Below are 14,757 nucleotides of genomic sequence, written 5' to 3'. Positions count from 1 at the left end.
CATTCTTTCTTTCCCTGTCCAAGTCATCTCGTGTTACGTGCACTTGCAACAGAGCACTGAGCATGCGCATTTGAGGGCGTCCAGAACTCGCAGCGCTGGTGTAGGAATCATCTCTGCGCTGTTTTCTGTTTTCTGTGGTTCATTGAACTGAACGGTTTACTGCAGAATTTGCACGATGGCAGCGAATATTTCCCCCCCATGGCTTTCATTTTCTCTCAATCTGGCAACCCCTGAGTCCCTCACTTGCACACAGCCTCCCAAACTAAGCCCAACCAACCCAACATGTGCTCCTCACACTCTTGCCCCTATTCACACTGGGTTTCAAACGAACTCACTTCGGTTCCTTTGCTTTGAAACAATGCATGCGTGTGCTAGCCGTTCACATTTGCCTCGTTTTCTTGGTCACTTCTGTGTTTTCTCACGACTCAGATCGCTTGTGTTCACATTGCAATAATCAAATGAGCTCGGTTGCTTTTTATTAATAAAACACCGGATATTTACATTTTGCACGATCATTGCATATAAGAAATGACAGCATAACGCGTGCAATTTCAAATATATATGACTGTAATAAAGTAACTACATACAGTAGTAGACTTCTGATCCAGCCAAATAATCATGTCCCTTCATAATGTCCTCAATCTGCGCAGCTCTGAGCATTAAAGCGATTCATTTTCACAATACATGACGAAAGTCTGTCGTGAACGCATCCAACATTTAAACACACAACACATACAACAATAGGCTATACTTGTGAATATTATGAATATGTGTTGGGCTGCGGAATTATTGTTTTGCCTATATACACATATACAATACAGTAGTGTGACGTCCCCTAAATATACAGTACGTCTAGTATTTTACTGTACTGCAACCCCTTTACACATTTAGTGCTACTTTACATAATACATTAAATATCATAGAAAAGTGACTCGCTTCCACGCAGCATCTTTAGATCAGATCGTGCTCTCTGATGTATAAAAGTGATCTTTTTGTAACACCCTTATGAATAGCCCCAAATCCAATTGTGTTCAAGATTACTGATGTTACCATTAATTAAACAATAAGTAAACTTATTATTATTATTATTATTAGTAGTAGTAGTAGTAGTAGTAGTAGTAGTAGTATACCTATTTAACTTGTGTTTTGAAAGTTTTGTAAATATTTTGGCGCTGTTAACCCCATAATTCAGTAAAAAGACAAGCAATTAAATAATTATATAAATACCTGAGCCTGACTTGACCAGGGGGTTACAAATACATGAACAATCTTCAAGTGGATTTTAATCGATGATGTGTTGATAATTGGAACTTTTATTTTATTAGTGATATTGAGATGATGCTCACACTTTATTTCAGCTATTGTTAACATGGGATTTAATAATTGGTAATTGGATAATATATATGGATAATGCTAATTAGATGCGATTAATTGATACCAGATGTATTTAAGAGACTTGCGCAGTGTTTGTCTTGACGAGTCTTTGCGCAAGACGGGTGAGTGCAGGTGTGGGCGCACAGGCTCGCCGCTAAAGGACAAACAGATCTGCAGTGTATTTAAAATGTATATTCATATTTACAATAAAAGCGCAATCATAGCTCAGTACAGAAAAAAGACTTACATTTTCAAATTCATATTTTGGCAATCTTCTTGGCTAATGTGTTTTGTGATAATGCATTTAACTTCTTAAAGCTGAAAATAACGATCTATTTAACTTGTATTTAATTATTCACTCAGGATTTATTTTTGAAAGCCAAATTATCAAGCACAATGGCCAATGCAGATGGCATGCCAATGGAACTAGCGTCCCTGGACCACCCAAATGGCAGCCTTGCGCACTGTGCCGCAGAGGGACTGTCTGACTTTCAGCGGGGAGCACTAACCCGGGAGTCCCTGAGATCCCCCCGAGGGTCTGTGGTCACCTTTCACAACATCAATTACTCTGTCAAGATCTCTAAAGGCCCAGCCTGCAAACGAGAGCGTATAGATAAACATATCCTCCATGGCCTCAAGTAAGTTTTAAAATCATTATCCTAATCCCTTTCATTATGTATTAGATCAAGATCTTAATCTATTTATTTTTATTTCTTGGCAGACGCCCTTATCCAGGGTGACTTGTAACATAAGTGCAAAACAAATTGCAAAAATACAGTTAAGTTAAAGGCATCAATCATTACAAATTCAATTTACATAAAACATAGAAATTCAAAATATAAAATACATTTTACAAGTTCCAATTTACACAGGCAAGTACAGTAAGTTAGGTCCTACATCCTGGATGGTAAAGCTAAGTGCTGTCAAGACTGTAGGGTCACAGTCAAGGGCTACGGGAAAGGGAGCAAGGAGGAAAGTGCTATCTAGCGGGGATAAAAGGACTATTACAAGTAGAGTCTGAAAAGATGCGTCTTGAGTAAGCGCCGGAATGAGGTCAAGGACTCTGCTGTTTTGGCTTTGGTGGGCAGGTCGTTCCACCATTTAGGGGCCAGGGATGAGAAGGAGCGGCTCTGGAGGAAGGACAGTGGAGAGGAGGCAGAGTTAGTCTTCTGGCACTGGAGGAGTGCAGTGGTCTGGAGGGGATGTAAGGGGAGACTAGGGTCTCTACCCACTGAACTGAATGCATTTGTGACATGTTAGAGCTGGGCAGACCAAAAATAAAATGGTTTCACTTATCGACCAAAGGAGTAGTAGTACTCTGAAATTGAAGCAAATCCAACCTTTACCAAGAAATTGAACTTGTCCTGGTCAAACTACTGCACAGAAAAACAGGGTTTAGTCTGAATGTTTCAGTTGTATTGCAGAAAATACTGTTAAAGGGAGTGTATTGTTTAAATTGAGAATCTGTAACTTACCTTGTGGTTTGTTTGTGACAACCTTTGTGCGAGACACTATAGTAACAAATATCCCTATACTGCAAAATCTGTAGTGTTGATATCCCAGTGTAAATAATAGTGTTAAAATCAGTGTTTCAACACTAAAAAGATTAAGTTGAGAGTTAAACCATCTTGATACAGTGTTAATACTGGGTGTCAAATTTAAAGTGTTGATTTTACACTGTATTGGTGTAAAACCAAATTTACCATACTCACAATGTATTGTGATAGTTTCCCGAATAATTGTTGTTTTATGGTTTTATTTTTTTCTTCATAATTGTATAAATGTTAATTATTGTACATTAAGTATTGTTTGAGGGTAAAATGTATCTTCACCCACCAATATATTTATATTTGTGTTGTCAGATTTTTCTACCCTAACTCAGAACTCATGTCTTTGAGTCAACCCCTAACCAGAATGTTTGGCTATTCATCGGTTTGTGGTGGAGCTTGTAAGCATTACCTGTATATGCCTGACCACTTTGTGTGTTTGATTGGGTCTGGGTATTTATTTACTTGAAAGTAAGTAAGTAAACAAAGGACTGCTAGATTTTAATACACAGTATCACTTATACACATGCACACATTTCTGATCATCTAGAGTGTATAGAAGCAAATCTTGTCGTATTGCTAGTTATCGTTTGATTGATAAAAGCAGAGTAAACGGGGGTTTAACAATTTAATGGAGTAACAGAGTTAACACTGATGAGAGTAGTGCAGTGTTAAATAAAATAAACACTTCTAAGAGCAGAACTTTTAACTCTGAGGCAGTGTAAAAATGCCAACTCTGCTGAAAGTGTCAATTTTACTCTGGTGAGTGTGGATTACATAAACACATTTTTTAGAGTTAATTTTAACAGTGTTGGATTTAATTCAACACTGGTGAATTTACTGTCTAATGACACAGTTGCCTGCATTTCCAGTTGTGCAGTAACGTGTGTATTGTACAGTAAATTGGGTGAACTTTGTCATTCTAAAGAACTTTCCATTCCCAGTGTTAAAATCTGAGTGTAAATCTGTGATGTGTTCCAAGTTCTGAAAATCAAGGTTTGTGACAAGATCAGCTGGCCTTGGGACTCTTGAGGATGAAAGCAGATTATCAGAAATTAAACTCTGATATTTTTGTAGTGTTTTTTAATTTGTGTATTTTTTTTTATTCCAGTGGCATAATGAAGCCAGGGCTGAATGCTGTCCTTGGTCCATCAGGAGGTGGGAAGTCTTCGTAAGTGTTTTTTTTTTTTTCCCAGGAGAAAATGACGCTACAAATACCCATGTATACCATTGCTGAAGGAACAGGGAATTCAACTCACTTTGAATTCAAAAACTGCCTCTCCAATATCACAATGTTAGTGATGCCAGATGTTTTTTCTTGTAATTATTATGGTGTAGTTTTGCACTAGCCCAATGTTGGTTCAAAACTTCATGCTAATGTCAATGAATGGCTGCAGAATCACCATTAGCTGCAAAAAACCCAGTGCAACATGAAATGCATTTTGTGGTCAGATTTCAGGGAGTCTACAAATCTGTTGTCCAAAAGTAATTTAACATAACACAAGAATTGCTTTGTGTTATAACTTGGCCACACTGCTCAAATGTTAGCTGGCTACAGAGCTGCAAATAATTCAATTTAATAGCTAAACTATGTTGTGAAAAAAACTCCATCTTTGCTTAACACAACACCAATGCAGTGAATCATAGACACAACAACTGATTCTTCCTCAAAGGCTTTTGGAAGCTTTGTGGCTTATGTTAGTGTTTGTATTTACTATATATACTGGAACAAGTCTGATGCTGGTGGTAAACCATACATTACTTTCTTGGGGATTCTTGATTGTCAATATTGATTATATTAATGTCTGCTGTTATTCCTGCTTCAGGCTGCTGGATGTACTGGCTGCGAGGAAGGACCCTGCTGGTCTGTCTGGTGATGTCCTCATCGATGGAGCCCCACAGCCTGCCAACTTCAAGTGTATTTCAGGATATGTTGTCCAAGTAGGTGAATCTTACAAGTCTAAGTTCTCCTTTCTATACCACTAACAATCGAGTGGGAGTAATGAGCCCAAAAGTCTGCCCTTCTTGTCTGATGTAATGGTTTTTCGGTTTCCTCAATTAGGATGACGTTGTCATGGGCAACTTAACAGTCCTGGAAAACCTGCTGTTCTCAGCAGCGCTGCGGCTCCCTACATCTATCAGCTTTGAGGACAAGGAGGAGCGAGTGGCCAATGTCATCTCTGAACTCGGGCTGACCAGAGTGGCCGACTCTAGAGTGAGTATACATCTGTCAGTCTTTCATCACACTTCTGCACTTCCTGCATTCCTGTGAGTTTGCCAAGTATGCATGGTCCATCCTTTGCTTATGTGCTTTTTTTGTAGCTTTGAATGCTAGTCAGTAATGAAACCTGAAGGATATCTAATGCTAACAGTATACAGGTTACAGTAATTCAAGTTCAGCAATATACATATTAGATGTTTTCTTTTCAACCTAATTCATGGTGTATCCAGAGCTAGAACAAGTAAATTTACTTAACAATCGGGATACTGCAATTTCTACAGGTTGGCACAGAACTAATCCGAGGTGTGTCTGGAGGAGAGCGGAAACGAACCAGCATTGGAATGGAGCTCATAACGGAGCCCCCCGTCTTATTCCTGGATGAGCCAACCACAGGCCTGGATGCCAGCACTGCGAATGCAGTGCTCATTCTGCTGAAAAGGTACAGCCCATAAGAAAATGTCCTTGGGGAATATGTGTACTATATTTCTTCTAGAAACTGAAGCAATGCATTGCTTACTGATTTCAGTGAATTCAAATAGACTGTTTATAAAGTTTGAAATGTGCAATTAGTAAGACAAATAACTTGTTCCCATTTTATATACCATACAGGACAATTAGTCTTGTAGACTATAATTGTGCAATATTAACTTTCAGGCTCTCAAGAAGGGGGCGAACAATTATATTCTCCATTCACCAGCCCCGTTCTTCAATATTTAAGCTGTTTGACAGCCTGACTTTACTGGCTGCTGGGAAAATGATGTACCACGGACCTGCCAACGCTGCTCTTGGGTATTTTGACTCCATTGGTAAGCTAGAACTTTGACAAAGCCTTCATTGAATATGAACTAACCAAAAATATCAAGGTAACAATTTCAAAGATATCAGCTGTAAAATAAGAATTGGTCAATGGAATCCACTTCATTACGCCCTAATCGATGGATTTGTGAGTATTTTCCCACTGAAGTCTGTAAAGATGCCAAACTGCAATAAAAAAACTGGTGAGGGTGATGACCCATGCAGAAGAACTTCCCCAAGACAGTTTCTGCAGAAATTCTTTGGTTGTCTTGAATGATCCTGCAGGTGAAGAAGCTGGCTGTGGAGGTCCTGGACTGGCATGGTTGCATGTGTTCTGTGGTTGTGAGGCTGGTTGCATTATTGTAAACTACATTTGGAGGTGGCTTTTGGTAGAGAAATTCACATCCCTGCAGTCTGCATGACAGTTGCACGCTCCTTCAACTTTAACGATTTGTGGCATTGTTGTGACAGTTAGAGTTAGACATGTTAGAGTGGCTCTTATTGTCACCTGTACAAGGTGCACCTGTGTAATGATGCGGTTTTATCGGCTTCTTGTTATGCCACAACTGTCCGGTGGATGAGTTATCTTGGCAAAGGAGAAATGCTTACTAACAGGGATGTCAACAGCTTTGTGCACAACTTTAAAAATAAGCTTTTTGTGTGTATGGGAAATGTTTGGGATCTTTAATTTCAACTCCTGAAACTTGGGACCAACATTTTACATGTTTATTTTTATTCTGTTTTTTGTGGTCTAAAATGTAAATACTTCTGACATGGTAAATGGTGAACTCTCTTTCAGGTTACATTTGTGAACCACACAACAATCCACCCGATTTCTTTCTGGATGTGATTAATGGGGATTCCACAGCAGTGGCTGCAAGCAGAGCAGGCCCTTCCAGAGATGACCAGGACAATGGTAGTGTTCCAAAAGTCGTATGATTCAATATTTTTCACTGAATGCAGCTGTTTTTCAAACCCAATGCATCTAACTATGTAATCACAGCAGCCTGACAAATGTTTGGAAGCATGTCAATATCTTGATCCGTCTTGACTTACTCTCAATTGCATCAACCTGCAACTAGCATGGAGAAATGGCTCTGAACACTGTGGACTGATTCAATGAATTCCTATTATTGTCAACTAACCTGATGGGCTGGCTGTGTAACGCTATTAATCTAAACCCCTGAATAGTTGTACTGTTCCTTCTATTAGTTTTGATCATTCAAATGCATAAAATTCAATGCTTTGAACACATCACTAAAACATTTTTAAATGGAAAGCAAGATGGAAATTTCTGTGAATTACATTTATAATTTCCACACTTAGAAAGCGGAGGGGAAGGCAACTTGAAAACAGTGGTGGATACACTCAGTGAGAAATACGTGGCCTCAACCCAGTATCGGTCCATTCAAGATGCACTGAGGAATATTGAAGACCGCAGAGGAACTAATAGAAATGGAAGGAGGATGGAGTCGATCACTTATGCCACCTCGTTCTTTACCCAGCTTTACTGGGTGACCAAGCGCACCTTTAAGAACCTCATTCGGAACCCTCAGGCTTCAGTTGGGGAGGTATGAACTCCACAGCAGTCCAGGATGTGTGACTCTAAGGTCTGTGGGCTGTAAATTGCTGCAGGTTACATCCTGAAGTGGTATCCCTATGTAACACATTTTTGTTCCTGGGTAGTAAGTGTTATTTCCTAATTGCTTATGCCTCAAAAGTATAGAAAATGGCTATTATTCCCCACAAACTTTGCTTTTGTGACCAGGACAGTGATATTTTGAAATGTACCTATTTCCAGTGAGAAAACTGGTGAACTTGTTTCGTTCACGTAGTCGGGGGGGGGGGGGAGAAAAAATGAATCCAAATTAACATGTTTGTTAACATGTAAATACAGTATAATTGTAAATCTCAAAACTACTCGCTTCTACATTTTTTGTAGTCATTTTTGTAATACTTTAGTATAAATAAACATTAATTTGGATTCATATGTTTCTGACTTTGTGAACGAAAAGACCCATTTGCCTGTTTTCTCATTGTAAATGGGTAAATATTAAAAACATCACTGTCCTGGCCACAAAGTTTATGGGGAGTAAAAGCCATTTTCTATACTTTTGAGGCATAAGCAATTGGGAAATAACACTTACTACCCAGGAACCAAAAAATAATAATATATAGTGTATTCAATAAAATCCATTGGTCACTTCAGGTTTGCTGGTTAGGTGTACCAAGAAAGTCAATTCTGCAAACCTTTTTCAGTGTTCCTCTAATGTGTAAAGGCATCTTTCATTCTCCTTCACGCATTAGAATTGTCACCTGTAATTCCACAACTACCATTTTCTTATAGTGTGAAACATTTGTTTTGTTCTACAGGTTTTGGTAAACCTTATATTGGGTCTATTTGCTGGTGTGATCTTCTTTGGAGCCAAACTAGACTCCACTGGAATTCAGAACAGGTAAAATGCTCAACTTTTGACCAGCTGGCTGCAGGTGGCATGGCCTATGTGTGACCTATTTCTCATTGCATTAAACTAAAATGCAACCAGACTACAAACTCAACCAGTGAACCTTCCTTGTTCACACTCCTTGCAGTCTTGCCTGAGCTGAGTTTGCTTATTTAGTTTTTTTTTTTTAAACTGACTTGAAGATGCTTGTGAGTCAGTTTTGTTTATTTTCATATCTATGAAAAGGGAAATCAAGACAGGCCTGGACTGTGCTACATGTCTGGCTAGTGATCTCATTAACACGTCTGAAAGCATACTATTCACTTCAGTATGAATACATGACATGCCACTAATTTTGAATTTGTAATGTTCGTGGAACAGCTTAGACTGACTAAGCTTTGTCCTTTATTTTTGGCCATACATTTTCCGAAGAACCTGTACATGGATCTTTTTTTCAGAGTGGGTGCCTTATTCTTTGTGACCACCACTCAGTGTTTCTCCAGTGTTGCAGCAACTGAGGTTGTCATCAAAGAGAAGAAATTGTTAATGTAAGTAAAGAACACTATATTTTACAATTGTGGTATGAAGTGTTGGACAAAGCATATATTGTTTAAGGAAGTGTGATGCGTCTTTAGTCTGTACATGTGGTTTAATGAAACTGTATAATGCAAATATAAAATTATATTGGTCTGAACCTACATTGGGGGGGGATAAAACCAAAGGGGCATTTTATTATCTCAGGATGTTATGTTGTGATCGCTATCGGAGAAAACTGAAGTGTTGTCATTTTCATGAGAACGCTGAGACTGGGGCAGTGCTGTGTCAAACATTAGGTTTTATTTTCAACAAGGCTAATGCAGACATTGTTTAATGCCTTTCAATTATTTGAAGGACTACACATCAGTGTGCGCCACCTTAAAGAACATGTTACAAGTGACGTAACCCCTCAGTACAGCATTAAGCCTCAATTGTAGAAACGCTCTGATGTAGCAAACATGTGCCTCGAATCCTGAGTGGGGAGTTTCAAATGCATCTGTCACACATGCATTTATTACGATGTTTGTACTGTTATTCTGTACAATACAGGGGTTGGAATAAGTCTGAGTATAGTTATGCCTGCTTGAAATTATATATTTTGCCTTAACCTGTGTACAATTGCTGAGGTCTGGACCACATTGACCGAGTCATCTGAATCACTGCTCAGTGGTCCCTTTTGATGTGCATGAAATTGTGTGTGGTTTTAACTTACAGATGTACCGTCCACTGTATGTTTTTCACTTTGATTACTTGGATTAAATGCACCTATATCATATTTGTGTTCTCTCCCTCCAGTCCCCGTGCAGTTTAATTAAATACATTTAAAGCCCTGTGCCACCAGTTAAGGGGTGGCCACTCCTTTGTGTAGTCTTGAATTATTGAAAGCAATTTTGAAAACAATTTGTCTGCATGAGCCTTGTTGAAAATAAAACCGAATGTGCTGACGCAGCACTGTACCAGTGTCCGCATTGTCTCGTGAAAATGACAACACTTCTGTTTTCTCTGATGGCGAGAGAGAATGTTATGTCGTGATCACAAGATAACCAGAGGGGTTCCCCACCCATGTCCTCAGCGAGCCACCATGTGAACCCACTCTGACATATTTCCGATTTGGGTTCTGCCTTGTGTATAAATGGTTGTTTTCTGGGGAGAACTGACGAACTATTTTGAATTGCTTAATTTCCCTGTTGTCTTTTTAAACCGTAGTCACCAGTACACCAGTGGGTACTACAGGCTATCGGCCTATTTCTTTTCAATTCTACTAGGAGACGTGATTCCAATGGCGACAGTGCCTGGACTAGTTTACTCATTAATCACATACTGGATGATGGGTGAGTGCCTAAATGGTTAGGCTGGTTTGATTCAAGTCTTCAAAATCATGAAAGTCCACATGTAGTCTTCTGTTCATGTAGTCACCTTTGGACTGCCTCTAGAGCAGTGAAATCTTTATTGAAGTGTGGTGCCCAGAACTGTACACAATATCCAGATGAACTAGTGCATTGTTCAGTCTTTATTATTTCCCTTGTTTTGAACGCACTACACTGCATTACTACTTCCAGTTCTAATCCTCCCATAGTGAAATTATAGTGGACATTTTTATAGTCTGGGTGTTATGTAAAGTATGCAAACCCTCACATGCTACATTTTTAACAGTAATGGTTTTGTCTTTGCTCTGACTGCCCTCTAGTTGAGTTTGAGCTATGTCCATCCTGCAGCACAACAGGCCGGTCCAAAGCAACTGCTGTTAAACTGAACAAACTGTGTCTAACCCCTAAAGGATTTTATGATTTCAGTAGAGTAAATGTACTTGACTGGGTCAATGTGCTGTGACAGGGATGCTCTTTATAGGACAGGCACGGTTAACATTGGTACTGTACTGGTAATGGGCCACCATCGTTGTAGTCTTTCACTGTAATGTCATGATACCTGTAACATTTTAATGTACCATTTCAATGTTACTTTGCAGGCTTCCAAAGACTAGCTGGTAATTTCTTTTTCTTCATGTTGACGGTGATTATGGTATCCTACACAGCAACTTCATTGGCTCTTGCGGTCGGCACTGGAATGGATAGTGTTGCTGTAGCAAATCTTATCATTGAAATGTGCTTAATTTTCATGTATGTGAGTATATAAAGCAGTTTCCATATCTTTAGCACTCCAAATATATTCTAAAACATATGAAATGCTATATTATATGTGGTGCCTGCAGTATGATGTTTCTTACATGTCCTGTCCATTTATAAATGCTCTCATGGATTTAAAACATCTGCTGTAACTTCAGTGATATAAAAAAACAGTAGGTTTTGTTTTTATTACTTCTACAGGAAGGCTGCGATTCACTACCATTCTTTCTATAGAACATTTGGAAAAAATTCTCTAGGTGGCAGACCTTTGTCAATTTCCAGAATGAAAGGCTATCTGTCAGCCAGTTCTTGCAAACCTTTTTAAGCATTACTTAAAATACTTCATTAAGTAACTTCATTTATGAAGGGAAGTGGAGATATTAATGTGTAATGTACATATTTTGTAGATTTTCTCTGGCTTTCTGGTGAACCTTCCATCTGTCCCGGCTTGGATCAACTGGCTCAAATACTTCAGCATACCAAGATATGGAATGACTGTAAGCGGATACTTTGAATATTCATTGAACAAATCGCTATGAAATAAATGAGTCTCTAGTTACATAATTTTATTTCTGAATGGACAAGACAATGCCAGAGATCAATGGCCTTTCTTGGGTGTTCAACTTTATTTTTTTAATACAGGCACTGGAAGTGAATGAATTGAGAGGCTTGTATTTCTGTGTCAAATCAGATGAAAGTCCAAGCTTTCAATCTGCAATGGTGAACTGTTCACGCAACATAAAACCACATGGTGGAGTGTGAGTATTTCAAATTTTGGAATCTGAATTGTATTGTGACCTATGTATTATAAAATCTAAGTACTTTAACTTTCAAATTCTCTGAACACCATGGGAGATGTCAAATCACATCCCAAATCTTCCCAGCTAGAAAATAAGCCTCCATAGATTTGTTCTACACCTTTAACCCCGCTCTGGTACAATAAGAAAAAGTTACATTGACAGTACCATTGGGGTGGAGTCACCGAGACCCCATGGTACCACAGCAGGGTTAAACCAGAGGCTTTTTTTAACAAATCATTAATCTGTGTATTAGGAGAACTGAGTGAATGCTTGAAACATGAATCTCTGGTTCTATGAACATCTTTAATGAGCTGCATGTGTTTACTACTATTCAGGCATAATTCATACTTTCTTGACAGGTGTTATGGTGAAGTTTATCTCTGTGGACAAGGGATTGGCTATGATAACTGGGCAATGTGGGAAAACATTGTTGCTTTGGCCTGTATGACCGTCATCTGCTTCAGTATTGCTTACGTAAAGCTCCATACAATGAGGAAGTTCACATAGCCTTTTGTATAAGACTTAATGCTGCATCAGGGATGTACCATACTCCCTGTCCTGTAAAGATTTCTTCCACAATCGTTGTGACCCACTCTGTGAAGGCAATTGGCCTGTTCTTACCCAGATTTCTGATTTTGTATAACTTACTGAGAATGAAGTGACTTAACCACCTTTATCAAAGAATGAGGAGTATAAATGTTAGGCCACCCTGAACATATGCTGAAATTGGTAATTTGTAAGGCTTAAGGATTTATTTGCTGTGTAAGGAGCAAAGTGAGCAAATTCTGCTCTTTAGTCAATCAGGTTTATGTATGCTTTTTTTTTTTAAGTGGTCTGAATTTACCATGTTTAATGTGCTTTTTAGATTTTAAGTGATTTTCTTTTTTTAAGTGATTTCCTCTTTTACATTAATTTTACAATATGGTTTTGGAAGATTTAAACTGACATCCTTAACAATTTTAAGTTTCAATAAACTATTAAATAAATTGTATTGCTTACTGTTTATGCAGTCAACTTAAAATATGGGTTCTTGCTACAACATGGTTGGGTGTTTTGGTTTAAACCCCTACCTTTCTATAGAATAACTTGGGTGCCAAGTACATCTCAAGGTTGTGGATTTTAGCATTGTTTGTTTGAATGCCATTCATGAAGTATGGGGAAGATTTCTGCATGACAAGCTCCAAGAGCATTGATTTGGCTATATAAACTATGCTTACACCACAGAAGTGACATTTTCAATGCTACAAAGTCTGCACCAAAACTATACATAATTTACTATTCTTGGATTCAGTTGGTCCTCCGAACAAACCTGTACAAGTTTAATTGCTTTTCACATTTGGTTTGATTGAATTTACAATACCCATTCGTTATACACTGAACAAACCCATGCAACCATTTAAGATATTATGGAGTTATAGTTTGTATAAGGGAAACCAATTAATTTGGCCCTAATCTATGGATTCATCAGCATTACCCTAATGATGCTGTACTGCAGGCGAGACTGGTGAGGAGGACGAGCATGCAGATGAGTATCCCTGAGACTATGGAGATCCTTGCACTGTGGAGTAGTGGTTAGGGCTCTGGACTCATAACTGGAAGGTTGTGGGTTCAAATGCTGTTGTACCCTTGAGCAAAGTACTTCACTTGGATTGCTCCAGTAAAATGCTCAGCTGTATAAATGGGTACAAATGTAAGTCGCCCTGGATAAGAGTGTCTGCTAAAAAATGATGATAATGTTATAATGCACACCGTGTCATCCGCTGTCCAGGAGTTGGCTGCTCTCGGGCGATTTGGTTACTGGTGAGGCCAGTAGGACGTACTGACATTCTCTTTAAACTATGCTGGAGGTCGGCTTACAGTACAGGAAAGAACATTTTAAGATGTTTAACATCTCTTGAATAAAGTTTTAATTCAATTTTGCAAATCTATTGTCATACCAAAGTAGTGATTTACTTTTTGACCAACTACAGTGCTTCTTGTGGAAGTTAAATATTCATATTGTAGTATCCTTGATAATACCTTAAAGGATTTACTCGACACAGTATTGCATAAACACAACGTGGTTTATTTTCTGGTGATCGCCATCTTAACTTTCAGTAAACTGAATACAACATCCGGAACCCGAGGCTAGTAATTGTTGTCTCTAACTTGCACTATTCAATTATAATAGTGGTCCGTACAGTGTCCAGTTTGCAGAATGTTTGCTTTCTTGCATTAGCTCATCCAGGAAGATTTCATATGTGAATGTTGTCTGCATGTTGAGGTCCTACAGATCAGAGTCCGTGATCTTGATTCAGATTGCTGATCGGTGCTGTATTAACGATTATGATATTAGATCAGGAAACTATAGAGAACAGCTGGGTTACAGTAGGCCCTAACCACAGAAAAGGGCATGCACATGCCTTAAAGCGACCATCCAAGAGCTAGAAATACCCAACGGATTCCAACTGCAGGACACCGAGCTGGACAGTAATGGCTCAGAGTGATGGGAGGTCAGTTGAGCACCAGAGCACCATAGTTCCCACTCCTTCTTCCTCCCCCCCCCAAACAAGGAGGTAGTTCTAATTGGAGACTCAATTCTTGGAGGTGTAGTTCAAACGGTGTGTCCTAGTGGTAAGGAGACCTACATGGTATCTTGCCTGCCTGTGCTCAGGTTGCAGCTCTCTCTAAACTAGTAGACGCACAGCGCAAAGCGAACTCTTGTATACTTTAGTGTATTTTTTGAATTGAATTGAAGATATCTCAAACTAACTCCATTTCAAGATCTCTCAAATGGACTTCCTGTCCTATTTCAGATATTTTAAAATAGACGGGAAGTTCATCCAAAACGTACAGCATTTTCACAGGAAGTCAATGAGACCTTGAATGTAATTTGAGATCTCTCTCTCATTCAATTTGAGCTCTGCAATTCAATTT

At 38.8% G+C, this 14,757-nt stretch overlaps 1 protein-coding gene across 1 annotated transcript; it reads left to right on the top strand.

The window, feature by feature from the left end:
- The first annotated feature begins 1,742 nt into the window (after nucleotides 1-1,742).
- LOC136715730 (broad substrate specificity ATP-binding cassette transporter ABCG2-like) lies at nucleotides 1,743-12,829 on the top strand. Its single transcript, XM_066693102.1, has 15 exons — nucleotides 1,743-2,012; nucleotides 4,033-4,092; nucleotides 4,748-4,862; nucleotides 4,984-5,136; nucleotides 5,424-5,581; nucleotides 5,797-5,948; nucleotides 6,737-6,853; nucleotides 7,264-7,508; nucleotides 8,311-8,393; nucleotides 8,840-8,929; nucleotides 10,125-10,249; nucleotides 10,885-11,039; nucleotides 11,449-11,538; nucleotides 11,684-11,799; nucleotides 12,201-12,829. Exons 1-15 carry the CDS (start codon nucleotides 1,771-1,773, stop codon nucleotides 12,346-12,348), a joined length of 2,049 nt encoding a protein of 682 aa, XP_066549199.1. The 5' UTR covers nucleotides 1,743-1,770; the 3' UTR covers nucleotides 12,349-12,829.
- The last annotated feature ends 1,928 nt before the right edge of the window (nucleotides 12,830-14,757 follow it).

Source organism: Amia ocellicauda, chromosome 20 (genome assembly GCF_036373705.1).
Source record: "Amia ocellicauda isolate fAmiCal2 chromosome 20, fAmiCal2.hap1, whole genome shotgun sequence".
NCBI lineage: Eukaryota > Metazoa > Chordata > Actinopteri > Amiiformes > Amiidae > Amia > Amia ocellicauda.
This window is presented reverse-complemented; position numbering and strand designations above follow the sequence as displayed.